The sequence below is a fragment of the Callithrix jacchus genome, chromosome 19 (genome assembly GCF_049354715.1).
Source record: "Callithrix jacchus isolate 240 chromosome 19, calJac240_pri, whole genome shotgun sequence".
Classification (NCBI taxonomy): domain Eukaryota; kingdom Metazoa; phylum Chordata; class Mammalia; order Primates; family Cebidae; genus Callithrix; species Callithrix jacchus.
Window position 1 is genome coordinate 14,743,419 of NC_133520.1, and position 20,097 is coordinate 14,763,515.

At 41.9% G+C, this 20,097-nt stretch overlaps 1 protein-coding gene across 3 annotated transcripts in view; it reads left to right on the forward strand.

Moving 5' to 3' along the window:
• PTPN14 (protein tyrosine phosphatase non-receptor type 14) overlaps positions 1-20,097 on the forward strand; it is a 198,260-nt gene that overhangs the window by 130,744 nt on the left and 47,419 nt on the right. For all 3 annotated transcript variants that reach the window (XM_002760523.7, XM_035281339.3, XM_035281338.3), the window contains 4 exons: positions 5,597-5,694; positions 8,566-8,633; positions 17,152-17,222; positions 18,315-18,402. In XM_002760523.7, the coding sequence (XP_002760569.1) occupies positions 5,597-5,694; positions 8,566-8,633; positions 17,152-17,222; positions 18,315-18,402 (325 nt within the window). The remainder of the gene's footprint in view (positions 1-5,596; positions 5,695-8,565; positions 8,634-17,151; positions 17,223-18,314; positions 18,403-20,097) is intronic.

Sequence of the window (20,097 nt, forward strand, 5' to 3'; positions counted from 1 at the left end):
ATAGGGTATTTATCGATCAGTGAATGTTGAAAACTTCTAGACTTGAACTTTTGCCAAGAAAATCTTGTCTGTGTTTGGGTAGATGCACGTTTTTCTTTTCATGCAGGTAGACGTATTGGCTTGTAGTGTGAAAAAGGCTAGAGGAAAACTTTCCCTTTTAAGGGTATCTTTGCTAGAGTTTTAGTTTAAGCTTTTTCCTTTTGTTGGTTTGTGCCCCCGCCCCGGGGTTATTTCAGTTTTGCGTGGTTGCAGCAGTGTTCGCTTTGTAGTTGGTTAGATGGTGCAGACTTTTAATTCGCTGTCAACTTGAACAGTCATTAAATGTAAAAGCTTTTAGATAGTGCATGGGTCAGGCACCAAGCACATTATTAGACTTTAATAGTCACCAGCTGAGATTCTTCTCAAGAGTTTTGAGGAGAGAAGGAGGGAGGGAGGCATTCAGGTTTATCTGGTTGCATGCCTGCATACGTAGTATTTATCTGGTCTTGGCAGACTGAGAACAGCAAGGGCCACCCTGTCCATTATCTGGATTTACAGCTGTGAACACCCGCTGGAATGGCTGGAATGTGCTGGTTCCCTCCTGTGGGTATCTCTGTCAATCTAAGATTTAAAATTATTCCCCTTTGCTCTCCCATACCCGAGGACTCTAGGACTCCATGTCCTCAGTCCCCTCTTTTTTTGTCTTTTATAGTAGAAAAACGTTTCCATTTGCACAATGTAACAGCCAGAGAGCAATGCTGCCTGGCACTTTGATACATGCTGTATTTGGGAGAAACGGATTCCAGTACATTCTAGCAAGATTCCTCTGATACTGCTAGTTATGAAGGAAGTTTTCTAGTGAGGAAGGCCCATTTTAAGTCTTACCCTGCTCTTAGTAACAATGACAAGACAATTTGTCTTTCTGGGTCCTGGTCTGGTCTTCCACTCCAATAGTTTTATGGAAAGGCTTCGAAAAGTGAGGAACTTAAGGATGGCCCCTCTCTCCAAATTGTCACATCCCTACTGAGCATGGCTATGGAGAGAGATAGGTAGATTTAACTACGTTTGAGCTCTAGAGGAGGGAAGAGCGGACCAGGAGCCGTGTTGTGTTGATAGAGATACTACAGGTTGGTAGTTACAGCTTACAGAGCGCTCTCATTTTAACTATGAAAGAGAGTTTCTTTTTTGCTCAGACCTCCTTGAGCAGTAGGAGGAGAAGGAGTAATACATGGCTGATATGTGCTATTAAATTTGCGTAACATTTTTTTATGATCCATAATATAGAAGCTACTTGGTGCAAACGAGTGAAGACCTGTGTGTGATACTGATGATGAATTGCATTTTACTTTAAAAAAAAAATCCGCATTTAGAAATACATATACACAAGGGCTCAGTTTGTACCTGCTGTTGGACACAGCTGCTCCTTCTAGGGAGAAACCTACAACCAGAAACTCTGGTCTGTCGATTTTACTTCTATCCCTCTATCCTTCTTACAAAGTTGTTAACAGGTAGTAAAAATGTTTAACTCAGTCTTCTTTCCCTTCCTTCTGTCTCTGGGGGAGAAAAGTGAAATATCCCAGAAGCCGCTGCCAGGAGAAAAAACAGATCTGAATAACGATTGGCCACAGTATGAAACATGTTCTGTAATAGGATTTTATGGAAAAGTTTCTCATTCCAACATTTGCCTCAAATGCTGTGGCACAGACTGTCTAAGTTTGAATGGGGAAAAGCTTGGGGATTGCAGCCCTTCTTTAGAAACATCATAAAAATCACCAGGTAGTGGTGTTTTGTTTTTGCTTTCATTTTTAGACTTCAGTGAAATTGGTGGCTTGCCCAGAATGGGCAGGGGTCAGATTCTGCCTTCCCCTCTGTGGTTGTCCATGCTCAGATCTGGTTCTGACCTGGCCTTTCAGGAAGCAGTATTACCTTGGACAAGTCATTCTCCTCCCTTAGCACCGTTGCCTTCTCTAAAAAGTGAAACGATTGGACTGGGATTTTAAAAATCCTTCCCTTATTAAACAGCTTAGGCTCCATCATGCTGCAATGTTGTATGACCCCCAAGCCTCTGTGGTTTTACAAACAAAGGTTTATTTGCTGCCCACCTGCCACTGTGGGTCGTCTGTGGCTCTGCTCCCAGCCCTCTATGCCCAGGGCTCAGGCTAACAGCCGGCCCTCCCTGCTCATGCAGGTCTCAGAGCAAAGGGAAGCAGAGGTGGAGAACCAGTCACTGGCTCTGGACACTTTCACTTGGGAGCAATAATCACTTCCCATTTCCATTCCCATTTTACTGGCCTGAAAGATGGTCCCAGGAGTAACGAGTTAGGTGAGCGTGACTCCATTGGAGGGCAGCAGACATTTGGAACCGTGGCAGAGGTCCTGCTCCTCCTCTCTTCGCCATCCTTTGACTTAGGCTGAGCATGTTGCCTATTGTGGTGGCAGTATGACCACACTCAGATCCCAAGGTTTTGACCATTTTACATGGCTGTCCCCTGTTTGGGGTACATCTGCTGAACTGGACTTAGAATGAAGATTTCACCTGTGGAGAGGGGTGGGGGAAATATGTTAATAGCAACACGTACCAGACCTCAGAGTTCCTGCTGCCTTATTTGTAGATCTGTGGTCAGCTAGCCCATGCTTTCCAGAACACCACACGGACTTGCTCACTCAGAAGAATGAACAGAACTGCAAAACACCGTAGCAGATGTGCTGAGATGATTCCTCATACATGAATTTAAAAGGGCCTAAGGATCTTAGCCATTCATCTCTAAGTGTTGAAGATACTGTTATGGGGTATAATTTTGGAAGAGTTCTTTGATACCTCTGTTGAAAGTACCATGGCTCTACTGATTTGACCCAATAGGGCATTTTTTCCAACTTTAACTTTCAAACTCCTAGGGGAGGAAGTGACTTGGAAAAGTCACTTATCCTAGATGAGGCCCCCAGAGACTCAGCATGTTAGCTCCCATTAGTAATGTTTAATAACACTGATTATTAGGCAGCCTTTTTAATTTCACTCAGAGACATCTGCATTTAATAAAAAATTAATCTTTAAAAGCAAAATTTGAAAATACAAAATTTTACCTTTATTCAAGAAGCATAATTATGTTCACCAATTCTTAGAGGAAGAGCAGAATCCTAACCTAAAACCTTTCATCAGGCCTCGAGTCAGATGGCCTGTTTCCAGGTCTTTGAATATGAAAAATATTAAAAAGTTTTCCTTGTGAGCTTGGGTTTTCAAAGAGGATCTCTTTGGAAAGTTGGCAAATACTTACTTTCCTGGCACGAAAATTGCTTTTTTTTTTTTTTTCCTTTTCCCCTCCACCCAAAGCTATGACAGGGTGGAGTGTACTTCCACGAAATTGCATGTTTCCAAAATAGAATTCACTGTTATGTTTTACTACTGTTATAATTGAGTTACTAATGAAAAATAAGCAAAGACTAGGCATTCTAGAAATAGAATTTCAACTCCTATTGTCTTTTAGTCATCGTATTAGATAGAATTGTAATATTTTTTAAAACTGCCTTTTGTGCAAAACTGTACCAACCAAACAATTTCCAAACTGGTTTGAATTTCATTCTCGTCTCTGCAGTCTTACATGGTAGTACCCACAATCTCATGGTAATAGCACCATATCACTGCTGCTGTTTAGATTCTCTCCTGGTTTGGATGGCTTCCAGAAGAGAGCCCTGCTTTCTTCAGCTCCTTATTTTATATTCCAGCAAAATCCTACACCCAACCTACATGATTAGGAACGCTCCTGGTGTTCCTTGCTGGTGGATTGTGAGTCACTGTTTCCTAGGATAGAATGGATCTGCTACAGAACTTGCTGACACGTTATAGAAGTGATAGTTGTAGATGAAAGTTGGAAGCCGCAGATTTTTAAAAACTAGAGCTATTGTTTTGCTGGCAGATTAATTGGGTACTGGTCGACTCCCAAAGGTATCCACTAATAAATAGTCTTAGGTGGTCATTTTCATCTCCAAGGTGACAGGTAACAAAGCTCTACCTCTGGCAGATAATGCCAGGAAAACACCTTTTCAAATGTTTTACTCCTTGGTTCTTGATCACTGAACCCTTAGATAGTACATTAGACAGAAATATGATCAGAGTGGTCAAAAAGATATATGCATCCTTGTAAGTAAGGCAGAGAATGTTTTAGCGCTCTCCAAGATACTCCTCAGCATCTAGCAGACTTAGGCCCATAGAAAGAACATGATAGCTATGGGTTAAAATGATCTGTTTGTCTTCCTGGGTTGGAGAGCAGCAAATAAGTCAAAACCACTCAAGAAGGATGAAAAGGAATGAATGGCATGTAGAGATTCAAACATTTTATAATTAGCAGGAATTGGTGAAATTTACCATTTTCTCCTACCTTGAGATTTTGCTTTCTGTTTTGCTTTGTGATTTTTTTCTAGTTCATACTAGGTTTGACTAAAAAGGCTTTTTAAGTAGCTCCTAGTGTTTGCCCTTCTGATTTGAGTATAGGTTTTTCCCACCAAAGAATGGCGTGGTTGTCTTTACCCTGTTCAGTACATACAAGAGCAGATAAGAAGTCTGGGATTCTACTGGAGTTTGCACGGAGCCCAGTTCCTTCCCACAAACAGGCATTGCGTTGATTGATGTGTAATGACGCCTGTGACATCATCATGGTGGAGCCAGCAGTACTTAGCTCTCAGCACTGATTGCCTCTCTCCAGGAAAGTTGGGCTTTGGGTCACTTCTGGGTTTCCTTGATTGAGATGCCAAATTGAAGTTAAAATAGTGAGTTACAGTTACCAGGAGCAAAAGGGTTGTTAGCATATATCAGGAACTAATGCTAGAAAAGTGTGATTTTTTTTTTTTTTTTTTTTTTTTAGTGGTGACTGTGTGTTGAGAGTATCGTCAAAGGAAGTGGAGTACTGGAAATAAAAGTCTTGAATGAGAAGTTTTCTAAATATTTAGGTAACTCTAAGAGTGCTGTTTGATTGGTAGGGAAGCAATACACTGTATTAGCTCCTGAGGATACTTGTCTAGTCTGAGACTTCATGTGTTTGGGCACAGTTCTGTCCATCTGTACTTTGCTGGTTTGAGAATTTACTTCAGTTTGGAAAGTTGCATCAGATTGGGTTTTTATGATTCAGAGATATGTAAGGTGAAAACTGTATTTGATTTCTCAGTGGAATTACAGATTATTTGGCCTGTTTGTGATCTGCCTTACCAAACTTTTGAGTGTGAAAGGCGATGTGTTTCTAGAATGCATTCAGGAAGGCGCACTGTTGAATGTAGCTTTGGCAGTCGTGTTGTCGTGGGTAGCCAGGTGTGCAAGAGCATTTTCGTTCTTGGACTCTGTTATGAAGATCTGGTCCTTATCAGTAGATTATCCTGCTGGCCTACAAATAAGTGATGCTATGAGAATCCTCTCAAGCTCAGAATGAACAGGATATGGCACCTGCTACATCAAACAAAGATAAACACAGGCAGAGGTCACATTCCATCTTTTATAGAAATGACCTCTATCAGCATCACCTGCGTATCCTGCTGCATACACAAGGTTTCACATCTAGAGACATCTATGTTGTGGGAATATATTCCAAGTGTGTGTTTTTAAGGTTGTTTGTTCCTCTATTCCCATGAACAGATATCAGTATTACCTGCAAGTCAAAAAAGATGTACTTGAAGGACGATTACGATGTACGCTGGAACAGGTGATTCGGCTCGCCGGCCTAGCTGTGCAAGGTAAGACATGGTTATGAGCAGCATGTGAAATCCCATTTTCTGTTTGATCATGGTGTTGCTGGCCTCTCAGAGTGAGAAGTTAGATTTACTTAAATGATCTCTTAGCAATGCTCCCTTTTCATTTTAAGTTACCTTACATGAAAAATGCAAAGTGATTTTTGGTGGCCGGGTAGTAGATTTCTCAAAGCTGTTTGCAAACTTCTCATGCTTGTATAATTACAGTTTTATTTGAGGAAATAGCAGCTTTTATTCTGCCTTTAATTAAGGCTACATTTCAGGGTTTGTGGAAGATTTTCTCAGAATTACTCCACTGCACAATATGGTGACATTCTGTGACTTGATGCTGTAACGGTGTTACTATCACAACTTCTTAGAGTGTGATAGTGTTCAACATTATAGTATTATATATTCTAATGCAGTTAAAGAGAGATTTAAAATCCATGATTGTAACATGAAACAGCAAATGTGTATTGGACTGAATTTATCTTTCATCCTGTCCTGTATAGCTTTATAAACATATCTGGTTTTTGCCTTCTCTAAATTGTTATGTGGGGGACTTTATATGTATATTTATATATTATGGCTTATTGAGTGGTGGCTTAACTGCCTTCAGTTATATTGAAAGCGAGATAGGCTGCCTCGGTGGCTCATACCTGTAATCCCAGCACTTTGGGAGGCCGAGGCGGGTGAATCACTGGAGGTCGAGAGTTTGAGACCAGCCTGGCCAACATGGTAGAACCTCGTCTCTACTAAAAATTCCAAAAATGAGCCAGGCATGGTGGCACACACCTGTAATCCCAGCTATTCAGAAGGCTGGAGCAGGAGAATCACTTGAACCTGGGAGATAGAGGTTACAGTGCGCCGAGATTGCACCACTGCACTCCAGCCTGGGTGACAAAGCTAGACTTTGTCTCAAAAAAGGAAAATTAAAAACATGTTTTAAAATAAGCGGGAACACGTTAATATCATTTTTGAAGAGAAACTTTTCCTTTTAGTGATTTTCTTGAAAATCAGCTTCTCTGCAAGTGTGAGCCAGCCAGCAGCTGGGTTCTTGCTGCGTGGAATGTTGTTTCAGAAGGTGTGAACTGACTTCCCATCCCAAACATTGGACTGAATGGAAGCATCTCGGATCTAAATGTCTGAAGAGGCAGCCCTTCTCCTGACCTCTTTCATTGTGGGGTGTTAACAACTTAGCAATTTTGGTTCGAAGTACAGTTCCCATACAGTTAGCTTCTGTTGTAATTCTGTGGATGGAAACAGGCAAAATCTGATGTGTCGCCTCTGTCTGCTTAAAGACTGGAAGGAGAAGAAACAGTGGCCAGTTATGATAGAGAAATCAGTGGTAGCGTTGTTGAAATAATGGTGAAGATCAATATGCCACTCATCTTCAAATTGAGTCTTTCTCCTTTTAAAAAGCTTTCGTTGGGATGGGTGTAGTGGTTCATGCCTGTAATCCCAGCACTTTGGGAGGCCAAGGCAAGAGAATTACTTGAAGCCAGCATCCAGGAATGCTGGCTTTGCTGGAGTTTGAGACCACCCTGGGCAACAAAACGAGACCTTGTCTCTACAAAAAAAAAATTAAAACTAAAAAATTAGCCCAGCAGGGTAGCACACACCTGTAGTCCCAGCTTCTCAGGAGACTGAGGTGGGTGGATTGCCTGAGTCCAGTAGTTTGAGGCTGCGGTAGTCTATGATCAGTTCACTACACCCAGCCTGGATGTCAGAGCAAGACCCTGTCTTTAAGAAAATTAAACAAATAAATAAAAAACGTAGTTTACTACAGGTACTCTTTCCTCTCACTACTCAGTCATTAGGCTTATTGTGGGCATCCTGGATACTGGAAGATCCTTGAGGAATTTGGTGAACTTACTCAGGATTCCGTTTTCATTGGGTTCTTGAAGCTAGCTATTGAGTCTGATGAAACCTCCTCTGATACTTTTCAAATAACTTTTTTGAGAACCCTTACTGAAGGTTTTAGAAAGATACATTAATAGAAATATAAGTTGTGGTGGAATGTGATAACCAATGATTGAACTTGGAAATAGGCAGAGTGCATGATTTTTGCTATTCTTGAATGCTGCACCTAATTGGTAATTAGTTACATGCTGAGTTTGTAGGCTCATATTTATTTTTTACCTTCTCAGCAACTTCTCAACATTGGTGCATGCTTGTGTGTATGTATCCTCTCATTCTATGTCTCGTTACCTTAAAGATACCTGGATCCATTTCTATCTGATGCTAAATATTTTACATGAAATTAAAGTTTCATGCAGGTTTAGTTTTTAGGAGAGCAAGTGAGATAAGAAGCAAGGCACTTATATATTTCATTTTGCATGTGCTCAAACTGTTCCACTCTGAGATGAAGACAGGAAAACAGAATTTTTGGCATCTTGTAACATGTGAAATTATTTAGGAGGTGTAAAGATATTTGAGGTTGCTTGCCAAGGGTGATTTACAGTGGGAATTTCCAGCTGCAAATATATGAAAAGATGCAGATGCATTTGGCTCTTCAGTTCTCCAAATTAACCTTGAGTTAAAAAGTCCCCTTGGCAGATGTTCTTAAGATACAAATTGATGCATGTTTAACAAACAGATAAATACAGGTTTGTTTAACATTTTTGAAGTGACCTTTAGGAATTGTTTTCAAATTTCATTATTTCCAAAGAATCGTTTAGTAGTGCTTAAATGCTGATATTTACCATGTTGTTATATCTAAGTAACTATGTCAAACATATCTCGGAACAATTTTATTTAATAATAGTGAGAAAATAGGATGGCGTGAGTAATAATGTGTTGATGAATTTGCCCTATTGTATTTCATCTTTAATTTCATATAATAAACACCAGCCTTCTACCTTCTTTTCTTCTCAGCTGATTTTGGAGACTATAATCAGTTTGATTCTCAAGATTTCCTCAGAGAGTATGTGCTGTTTCCTATGGTAAGTGTGATTTTTTTTTTCTTACCTTCTTTAGACATTGAGTTCTTTCCTTTGAAAATTTCAGTATTTTACATATGCATATTCCCTGGGGGAAGAGTCTATGGGTTTATAAAGTAGGGACAGGTTTTCTGAAACACACTGAGTAGGTAAAAATGCCTCCTTCTGCCTCAAGACACCTCCCTATTTTCCTTTTCAGATAATTTCTTATTAGTATATAAAAATGCTACTGATTTTTCTATGCGGATTTTGTAACCGGAAACTATACTAAATTTGTTTCTCAGTTCTAAGAGATTTTTTGTGGAATCCTCAGGGTTTTCTACACATAAGATCATGTCATCATCAAGCATGCTACTTTCCTATTTGGCTGCTTTTTATTTTCCTTGCCTGATTGCTATGGCTAGGACTATGTTTAATAGAAGAAGTGAGAGTTGCTATGGCTAGGACTATGTTTAATAGAAGAAGTGAGAGTTGGCAGAAAAAAATCCAGTTTACAATGGCATTAAAAAAACAAACAAACCCTGGAGTAAATTTAACTGAGGAGGTGAAAATTCTGTATATTGGAAACTATAAAACATTGATGAAAGAAATTGAAGATGACACAAATGGAAAGATATCCCATCTTCATGGATTGGAAGAATCAGTACTGTTAAAAGGTCTACTGAAAGTAATCTACAGATTAATTCAATCCCTATCAAAATTCCAACATCATTCTTCATAGAAATAGAAAACAATCCTAAAATTCATGTGGAATCACAAGGGACCCCAAATAGCCCAAGTAAATTTGAGCAAAAGAATGAAGCAGGATACACCTTATTTCAAACTATATTTCAAAGCTATGGTAATTAAAATAGCATGGGACTGGCAAAAAAATAGATACAAGGACCAGTGGAACAGGATAGAATGACCAGAAGTAAATCATACACATCTATAACCAATAGATTTTTCAACAGAAGGGCCAAGAACACATTAGTGAAAGGGCAGCATCTTCAGCAATTGCTGCTGGGTAAACTGGCCATCTACATGTAGAGGATTGAGTTTGTATCTTTATCTCACCCTTTGTACAAAATTCAATTCCAAATGTATTAAAGACTTAAATATAAGACTTGAAAGTATAAAACACTAGAAGAAAACATGGGGGAAAAGCTACATGACATTGGTCTGGGCAGCAATTTCTTGCATATGACCCCAAAAACACAGGCAACAAAAGTGAGAACACATGGACACAAAGAAGGGAACATCACATTCTGGGGCCTGTCAGGATGTGGGGGGCTAAGGGAGGGATAGGAGGGAGTGGGGGATTGAGGAAGGTAGGAGAAGTACCTAATGTAGATGATGGGGAGATGGATGCAGCAAACCACCATGGCAGGTGTAAACCTATGTAACAAACCTGCACATTCTGCACATGTACCCCGGAACTTACAGTATAATAAAATTAAATGTTCTCACCACAAAGAAATGATAACTATAGGCCGGGCGCGGTGGCTCAAGTCTGTAATCCCAGCACTTTGGGAGGCTGAGGCGGGTGGATCACAAGAGATCGAGACCATCCTGGTCAACATGGTGAAACCCCGTCTCTACTAAAAATACAAAAAATTAGCTGGGCATGGTGGCGCATGCCTGTAATCCCAGCTACTCAGGAGGCTGAGGCAGGAGAATTGCCTGAACCCAGGAGGCGGAGGTTGCGGTGAGCCGAGATCGCACCATTGCACTCCTGCCTGGGTAACAAGAGCGAAACTCCGTCTCAAAAAAAAAAAAAAAAAAAAGAAAAAGAAAAGAAATAACTATATGAGGTGATAGATATGTTAATTAGACTGATTTGCCCATTCCACAATGTATACATGTGACATGTGTCACAACATCACATTGTACCAAAAATAGTTGCAATTATTATTTGTCAGTAGAAATAAAGGTTTTTGTTTTGTTTTGTTTTTAAGATGGAGTCTCGCTCTGTTGCCAGGCTGGAGTGCAGTGGCGTGATCTTGGCTCACTGCAACCTCTGCCTCCTGGCTTGAAGCAATTCTCCTGCCTCAGCCTCCTGAGTAGCTGGGGTTACAGGTGCCCACTAACATGCCTGGCTAATTTTTGTATTTTTAGTAGAGACGGGGTTTCACCGTGTTGACCAGGATGGTCTCGATCTCTTGACCTTGTGATTCACCCGCCTCGGCCTCCCAAAGTGCTGGGATTACAGGCGTGAGCCACTATGCCTGGTCCCTGTTTTTGTTTTTTAACAAAAAAGACACCTACCTACTTTCCTTCCTTCTCCCCCATTCACCGTCTACCCTCTGGCATGCTGGCCCCCCCTTTTTTTTTGTCAGAACATACTGAGCTTTTTCTCACCCCACAGCCTTTGTACATGGGCTTCCTCTGCCTGGAATGCTCTGCTCCAGATCTTTATGACATTCAGGTCTCAATTCACCATTACCTCCCAGAGAGCACTTCCATTCCTTGACCACCTGTCTCGTATACCCTTCCTGTTAAATCACTTTTCATATGTGTACTTCTGTTCATTCTTATGTATGTACACTTGTATGTATTTATTATTGGTCAGCTCTGTGGTCTTTAGGCAGGGACCACCTGTCTTGTTCACTGTCATCTGGCACACAGACTGTGCTCATAAAAATTTTACAATGAATCAATAAAGTAAAATTCCCATTCCTGGGTGGAAGTAAAGATAAGGCTAGGTTGTAACGCCTGGGGAATTTTTCTTGGTTGGTTGGTTGGTAGCTTCAGGGTAAAAGAAAAGAGTATTAAATGGGAAGGATTAAAACTTTTTGAAAACCATTTTAGGGAACAGCTATAACCATTCAACCTCCTGGCTCTGGTTTCAGGAATCCGATCATTCACTACTTATTTTTTTGGTCAACTCCTTTACCCCAAGCACTGACGTGGGTAACTAACACCCAGGGGATGAAATTATATAAGAAATGGTGCTTGTTTTCAAGGAGACTACAGTGTGGTTGGTTAAATAGGAAGTTTGCAAAATCAGAATAAAAAGCCAAGTATAATAAAGTGTGATCAAAATGTTATGTGGAGAGAGGTCACATGCACTTGGGGGATTAGGGAAGGCTGGAAGACTGCTGGCCTGTGAGCTGTGAGGCAAAGAGGTAGGGAGCAAGGAATGATTTAGACAGAGGATAAGCAGCGGCAGCGCGGCCTGGGTGTTCGGAAAGCATCCGCTGGCTGGTTTGACTGTAGCTACTGGAGACAAATTGTGGTAGATGAGATTGGAAACTTCTGCAGAGTTAGAACAGGAGCATGGGCTCCTTCAAGTTCTGCAGACCCCCCACTTTGAGATCTGCTAGATTCAAGCTGGTCAGCTGGGAATCTGTTGTAGTGTTATGGGCAAAGGATATCATTTAGATGTTCATGAAAGAAAAACAACAAAGCAAAGCAAGTGATATTTTGAAGTAAAATAGCCGAAATCTGGCAACTTAGTGATGGCACGTGGGAGAAAGTGGAGTGTCTGGTGACAAAGCTTTTAAGTTTTGAGAGACTAAGTAACGGAATTATTCATATTAGTGCATGAGGTCAGTCTAATTTGGTCAAAGGCTAATCGTGTTCCTAACAGGGAATATTGCATATCTTTAACTTTTTATGAATAACTTTATTCTTTTTTTTGAGACGGAGTTTTGCTCTTGTTGCCCAGGCTGGAGTGCAATGGCGTGATCTCAGCTCACTGCAACCTCCGCCTCCTGGGTTCAAGCAATTCTCCTGCCTCAGCCTCCCAAGTAGCTGGGACTACAGGCATGCACCACCATGCCCAGCTAATTTATGTATTTTTAGTAGAGACGGGGTTTCACCATGTTGACCAGGATGGTCTCGATCTCTTGACCTCATGATCCACTCGCCTTGGCCTCCCAAAGTGCTGGGATTATAGGCGTGAGCCACCGCGCCTGGCCCATTCTTTTTTTTAAGACGGAGTTTCACTCTTGTTGCCTAGGCTCAAGTGCAGTAGTGCCATCCTCAGCTCACTACAACCTCTGCCTCTCAGGTTCAAGTGATTCTTCTGCCTCAGCATCCTGAGTAGCTGGGATTACAGGCACCCACCACTACACCCAGCTAATTTTTATATTTTTAGTAGAGATGGGGCTTCACCATGTTAGCCAGGCTAGTCTTGAACTTCTTGAACTCAGGTGATCCACCTGCCTCAGCCTCCCAAAGTGCTGGAATTACAGGTGTGAGCCACCGCATCTAGTCTCCATTCTTACTGTATTTCCCTTCAAGTAAACAGTGATATTATCTGCTGTGCTTGCTGTTTTTATACTTTTTAAATTCTACTCATTAAATGAAACTCCAAAGAGATTAATATATTACTTAGCAGATAAGTTCTTCATAGGGCTTAATGTGGAATATGCTTGAGTCAACATTTCTAATGTCTCAGAATCTCATCCCAAAAGTCAGGGTGTTTTCCAGTGTGCCTGATGGGAGGAAAGTGAGGCTCAAGCCTTAGAATTTTAAAGTGTGCACATTTTTGTGTCAAATGGGGTTGTTGGTAATGGGGGAGTGATAATTTCTCACATTTTATTCACCTTACTCTCATTAAAGGCCTTTATTACATTGCCTTTAGGAAGGGACCAGGTTTGGGTGCTTCTCGGAGTTTTCAAAGGTGATTAGCGGCATGATATTTATGAGTTTGTAGACGGTAAAATGCCCTGACAGGTTAAAGTGCTGTGAAGTCGTAAAGGAGTTATTTTGTGCATCCTACCTCGTTGAGAATAAGACTGTTACCACTAAACTCTTGGCAAATCAAATACTTAAACAGCATGGACTTCATAAGTCTCATCAGTGGACGGGCAAATATTGACAGTTATTTTTGGATCTAAAATGACTCTCTTCAGGATAGTAGCTGCTAGTCATGTGTGGATATTTACATTCAAATTTAACTTAATGAAAGTTAAATAAAATTAAAAATTTAGTTGCTTGATTGCATTGGCTAATTTTTTTTTTTTTTTTTTTTTTTGAGACAATCTTGCTCCGTCACCCAGGCTGGAGTGCAGTGGCGCAATCTCATCTCACTGCAACCTCCGCCTCCCGGGTTCAAGCGATTCTCGTGCGTTAGCTTCCTGAGTAGCTGGGACAACAGGCACATGCCACCACACTTGGCTAACTTCTGTATTTTTTGTAGAGACAGGGTTTTGCCATGTTGGATAGTCTGCTCTCGAACTCCTAGCCTCAAGTGATCCACCCTCCTTGGCCTCCCAAAGTGCTGGGATTACAGGCTGAGCCACTGCAACGCCGCAGCTACCGTTTTAGTGCACCATAGCCACCTGTGTCTAGAGGCTACTGTATTGGAAAGCCCACATATGGAACACTTTCATCATCCCAGAAAGTCCTGTTGAATGCTGAAGATGATGTGGCAGAAGCCTTATCTGAGTTGTGAATATTCCTAGGCTTTGGTCACCAGCCATCCACTTTCAGCCCCTTCCTCCTTGTATCCGGGTGCACTGTGACCTGTGGCTGGCAGTTCCATGGCATCTTTGCTGGGCAGTGCTGTGACCCTATTCTCACTGTGCTCCTTATTGGCTGTATGACTTTGGGCAAGTTAATTAACCTTTCCAAGCCTCAGGTTTCTCATCTAAAAATGAGAGTAACAAGCCTTACTTCATTGTGAGCATTAAAGGACATAGTCCATGCGAAATCCCTAGTTTGAAATACATAATGCAAGTTGGCAGATAGTAAATTCTCAGTAACTGTTTATTTAGTTGTCTTATTATTGTTATGAGCACTATTATTCTGTCTCTGTGTCTTGCAAATATAAGGCTATTGAGGAGTATGCTTTCCAGATAGCATCACTCTATGCTTTATTTTTTTGATTTTGTTATAAAGCATCACTCTATGCTTTATTTTTTTGATTTTTTGTAAACAGAGCACATGCAAATGATACAAGTGATTGTTAAGCAGCTCTGGGATGGTTCTCCCAGGGAGGATGGGCACGTAAAGGCCCATCCTTTACGAATGGATGTAATTAAACTTTTGAGAATATGAAATTTACATGTCACATAGTAAGTTCAGTTCAAGAAACATGTATTGATCACTTGCTATATATTGAGCCCTTATAAGCTGTGGCTGCACAAAAGCCCTGTGAGAGGCCCCTTAAGTGATATGAAGAATTGCTGTCCTTGAGGACCCTGTACTCTCATAGAGGGTGGGAGACAAGGATCAAGGATAAGACGAGTATACACATAAGTGTGTAAGAAATGCGGTAGCCCGAATATGGGAAGAGACACACACACAGAGTAGAAGAGGTAGTTCAAAAGGAAAAAATGCTTATGTCCAGTTGGGGAGACAGGAGAGCCCTATCGAGGTAAGTGGTAGCTGAGACAGGCCCTAAGTTGTGGCATTTCACATTGTGTGATGTGACAGGATGGTTCTCCCAGGGAGGATGGGCACGTAAAGGCCCATCCTTTACGAATGGATGTAAAAGCAGTGTGTGTTAGAAGAGGAGCTGGCCTGGGACTTGACCTGTTGGGCAAGGAGGTCTGGAAGGGGAAGCTGAGTCACACTGAAGAATGGTCTGCATGCCAGGCCCAGGTGTTGACCTCGCTGCATAGGCCGGGGAGGAGTCATGGAAGGGTGTAAACTTTGTGCTTGGTTCCACTAGAGCTTTCAAAGAGAATGCATTCCTTTGGTGGGGGAGGGAAGACAGGATGAATGGCTGTGTTTGATCTTATAAAGTAACCAAATTTGTTAAATGGCATTTATTCAGCAGAGAAAAGAACAAAGTCAAGTACACAGGGCGCTCCGCAGGTGTGTGGCTGTGTACAGGCATGCACCCTGCCATTTTTTATTCCCACAGGGCCACACTCGCGCTCTCTCTGGAGGGGCACATACCTCAGGGAGGCCCCAGGTGCAGATGGAGACGGTTAAGTTGAGAACAATAGCAGAGGGGGTACCTTTGGGATTCTTCTTTTCAAAAAGTAGGAAACGGAGATTTAATGGAACACTTTTTGATCTTCACTTTATTTTATTCTGTTGCCACATGCCCTTCATTAGCGTTTCAAAATTAATGGGGTTTTTACTGCTACTCAGTATCTAGATGCACACACATAGCTAACTTTCTAAACTTTGTGGAATCTTTGTTCCTCCACAACATGAAACTGAAAATGTTGAGCTTATTTCCTGTCATGGACTTGAGTCATTTCAATGGCTGGCTAAACAGGAAACTGCCAATTAATCAGTTACGTGGAAAGTAAGAGCTGCCATAATTCCCCGTCTGCTCTAGGGTCTCTCATGAACTCTAGAGTTAGCAGGATGTGCAAAGCTGTAGAAATTTTAGCATATAATTGTATCTTTGCTTTCCAGTTTTAAAAAATATTGATTGTTCACATTTCAATGATTTGAGATGGGATGTTTTTCACAGTTTTGAGGTATACATATTTAGGGGTAGTGTTTTCATCCATGAAAAGTTACTAAGTTGGAGATAAATCTTTATATAAATGGTGTTTTAGAATCAAGGGAATGGGGCATTTGGTATGATTTCTGCCAAAACATCAGTCTCTGCCTTCCATCCCAGTAGGGTAAGATTCAGATACCCTCATTGGGATGCAGCTTGGTGTCCCTTTTGACATCCTCTCTGGAGCTCACAGGAAAATGGTGCCCATCTGTACTAGCCTGGAATCTGTAGGAACTGCTCTCCAGGAAAGCTAGAGTTCCCTGGCTTATTGCTGGAGCCCCAGGCCACCACAGGCATGAGACAAACTTTAGAATCTCTAGCTCTGTCAGCTTCTCAAGAATGGATTGCTTTGGTCTGCTCATTTTGGATTATTCCTCCTGATTCCATCTCACCATCCTGAACCGTGTTTCCCTGGTCCGTGTTAGCAAGCCTGTTTCCATGATGTTAAGGAAGGGGAGTTGGGAAAAGTTGTGTGTAATCGGTTCTTCTGAGCCCACAGTAGTCAGCACATCACCGGTTCCAGGGACCTGGCCTTCGGTTGATAGAGATGCTGACTAGGCAGCTACGTACCTGTTGCCTTACAGAGCTCTCTGGAGATGTTTTAGCCATCATGGCTTCCTCTGCTGCCATGACCGTCAGGTAACATCGGAATGCGCCTACTCTTCCTTCGGTGGTTTTGAATTAGTTTCCTGGTATTGTGCAGGTGGACAGAAAGGCCTGGCCCAATCCCTTCCTAGGCTCAACTTTTGAAGAGATGATGGCCTGAAAAATCATTGGCCTATACCCCGATCATTAGATATATAGAAGCCATGCAGAGCATTTTTTATAAACGTACATCTGAGAGGCAGGCAGGTAGAGAGGGAAGAATGAATGGCAAGAGCTAGTCTCAGGCACCACAGAACTCAGGTGGCAACCCAAAATATACCTGGAAATAAGCCTGTTATTATGGAGAGCCATGTTATAACAGTAGAAATCATAACTCAGTTCTAATAATTAGAATCTTTAATTCTACAACAGATATTGAAGAAATCAGGAACATCTGAGGAAGGGAGCTTTTAAGGTTTACAAGCAAAATAGCAAATGCCCACACCCTCTTGTAACCTTCAGCACTTTCTATTCCTATAGGATTTGGCCCTGGAAGAGGCTGTTCTGGAGGAGCTGACCCAGAAGGTAGCCCAAGAGCACAAAGCCCACAGGTAAGGCAGGTGGAGGGTAAGGGGCTGCCCGCCGCACAGATGTTTACTGTACATGGGACAGGAGGCATTTATCTCCCTATCTGCAACTCTGGGCTTGAGTCAACACATTCGCCTTGCTTCTACCACGTGACTCAGCTCTGTACTTCAGTTCTGAAAAGGTGAATGTTGACTTGAAGACTGCTCTGGTCCTTCCCCCCTCCCTCCCTCCCTCCCTCCCTTTTCTTCCTCTGAGAATCTGGGAAGCCTGAGACAGCCTGTGCCAATAGAGTGAAGACCTAAAGTGCTGTGTTGGGTCATAGGCAGGTGAAGGAAGGAAAAGGAGAGAAACTTTAATTTAAGGAAGCACCAGGAGTTTGATATCAATGCCTATGCAGTGTTTCTAGGTTCTCTCATCCTGGCCTTCTTTTTTTTTTTTTTTGACAGAGTCTTGCTCTGTCACCCAGACTGGAGTGCAGTGGTGTGGTCTTGGTTCACTGCAACCTCCGCTTCCCGGGTTCAAACAATTCTCATGCCTCAGCCTCTCGAGTAGCTGGGATTATATGCACATGCACTACCTCGCCCAGCTGATTTTTGTATTTTTAGTAGAGACAGGGTTTCACTGTGTTGGCCAGGCTGGTCTCGAATGCCTGACCTCAAGTGATCTGCCTGCCTCGGCCTCCCAAGGTGCTGGGATTACAGGTGCGAGCCATAGCCATTTGACTCCCAAAGTATTATCCTCATGATAAACCTTTTCCTTTTTTCTTGCTTTAAAAAAAAAAAAATGAAGATTTCTCCCAATGGGAGAAAAATAACTTCTTTTTAAAGCAGACAGCATATTCAAAGGGAGGTCTGGAATAATTATTTCATGTTTATAGGGCTGTGGCTCTTAATTAAATCTTTACCTTCCTCTTATTATTCCGTGTTGAGTGAAAGGCTACTGGGGAAGATGTTAATGAATTACTGAGTAATGTACCGTACCCTCACGGTTGGGTAATGATTGCTCTTTCCAGACTCTAGAGCTAAACCACAGCTCTGGAATTTGCCATCAGGAGGGTGGGATCTTCCACTGGCTGTCCTTAACCATTTCCTCCTTCGATGCTATTTTGATTTTAGTGGAATCCTGCCAGCAGAAGCTGAACTGATGTACATCAACGAAGTTGAACGTTTGGATGGATTTGGACAGGAAATCTTCCCTGTAAAGGTAACACACTGTGCTCTGTGTTGGCTTTAACCTTCTCAGAATGGTACTGGCATTTGGAAAATCAATGTTGATAGCAGTGGGCCAGAATGGCTTGGCCTTCTTTTTGCTATGCAGCATTAGTTGGCAAGTCCAATTTATTATAGATAAACAATTTTTTTTTTCTTAGCCAAGAGATTTTGAAGTTTTCTGTGGTCCTCAGCATAATAGCTCAATAAGACAGTCCATTTAAGTGAGTACCAAGCATCAGCCGATCCAGCACTTCAGAGGTATCAAGGCTGATATCCAGCCCTATGACAATGCAAGTAGCTAATGTCATGTGTAACATTAATCAGGATTCTAGCCAGTGGTTTTCTTATTCTGGTTTCCTCTTCATTCAGCCAATATAGAGATAATTGTTTGTGAGGTAGAATGAAATGTTTCCTGTATCCAATCATATTTTATTTCTCCAGCTCTGTAGGGTCCTCCATTGTGGGTTCCAAGACCCTTTGATGTTTTATGGAAACTGTGCCTGGGAAATGGCTACAGCGCATCACATTCTTTGCAGCACATCCACCTCCTGAAGTGGGTGTGGTTGGGGGGGGTCATGGAGCCTAGTCATTCATAGAGCTGAGCCCATCATCCAAACTCATTTTCCACTCTCTGCTGACCTACTTTACAAAAAATGGAGATTTATCAGAAACCCAAAGCAACTGGCACATTTCAGCAATTTGGGAGACGCCTGCATTTTCAGCACAAACATTTCACTCCAGACTGGCTCCGCTAGCTGTTTTATAAGTGTTTGGTTCCCCCTCTGTTGCACGTTTGCAATTTGCCTTAATGAGAACTGCTGATGTGCATCAAGTAGGATCGAGCAGGGTGGCCGCAGCTTTCAGAAAGGGCTAAATGGCTCTTTTTTAGATTTGTTTAATTTTCTTTTGCTTCTCTAATAGCTGCCCTTCATAGGGTTGTAATCCATTTTCCTTGCAATAATGCCTTATGAAGCCATCTGCATCCCACTTAGATTTCTGCAGCCCATATATAGTCATATTTTGGGTCATTGAAAAATCAGAGTAAACTTTTCTCCACTTCTAGAAAACTGACTTCTCAGTCCCTGGAAGTTGGAGGTTTTGTTGTGGCGATTTGCTTGTGTTGTTTTTTAGTAATTCTGGACTGCGGGAAACGGGCAGTTGAGGTCATGTTGAAATCTGCTGTGGTTGGTTCTGATGTGCTTTCTAGTATGTTCTTTCTTTATGGAACCAACAGGGTTATAAAACCTTCCTCCGAGTTGGAAGACAGGCGCTTCTGACTCATTGCCAAGTTGGGCTGACTGAGCTGCACTGCCTGTTTTCCTCTTTCCCCCCACATATCTGCATATCTAAGGTGACCCAACTATAGACTGCATGATTTTTGGTGACCCGAGGATGAGTGTGGGAGCGACAGTAATAGTGGGGGTGGCGATGTGGTCAACTCTGCAATAAGTGAAAAAGCATACAAGAAAATATGCAGGGAACTGGAGTCTCTTTTGATTGGCACAGGTTCTTATTGACAAAAGAAAAAGTGTGTCATGGTACATCCTAGGAAAAATATTTGAATTTAGCATGGGCTTTTTCATGAGTGGTTCCGTAAAAATTATGAAGACTGGGAGAGTATCAGCCCACTTCCTAACAAGTCTGCCCCTCCTCTTCCACGGATACAGACTCTGGCCACTGCCTGAGT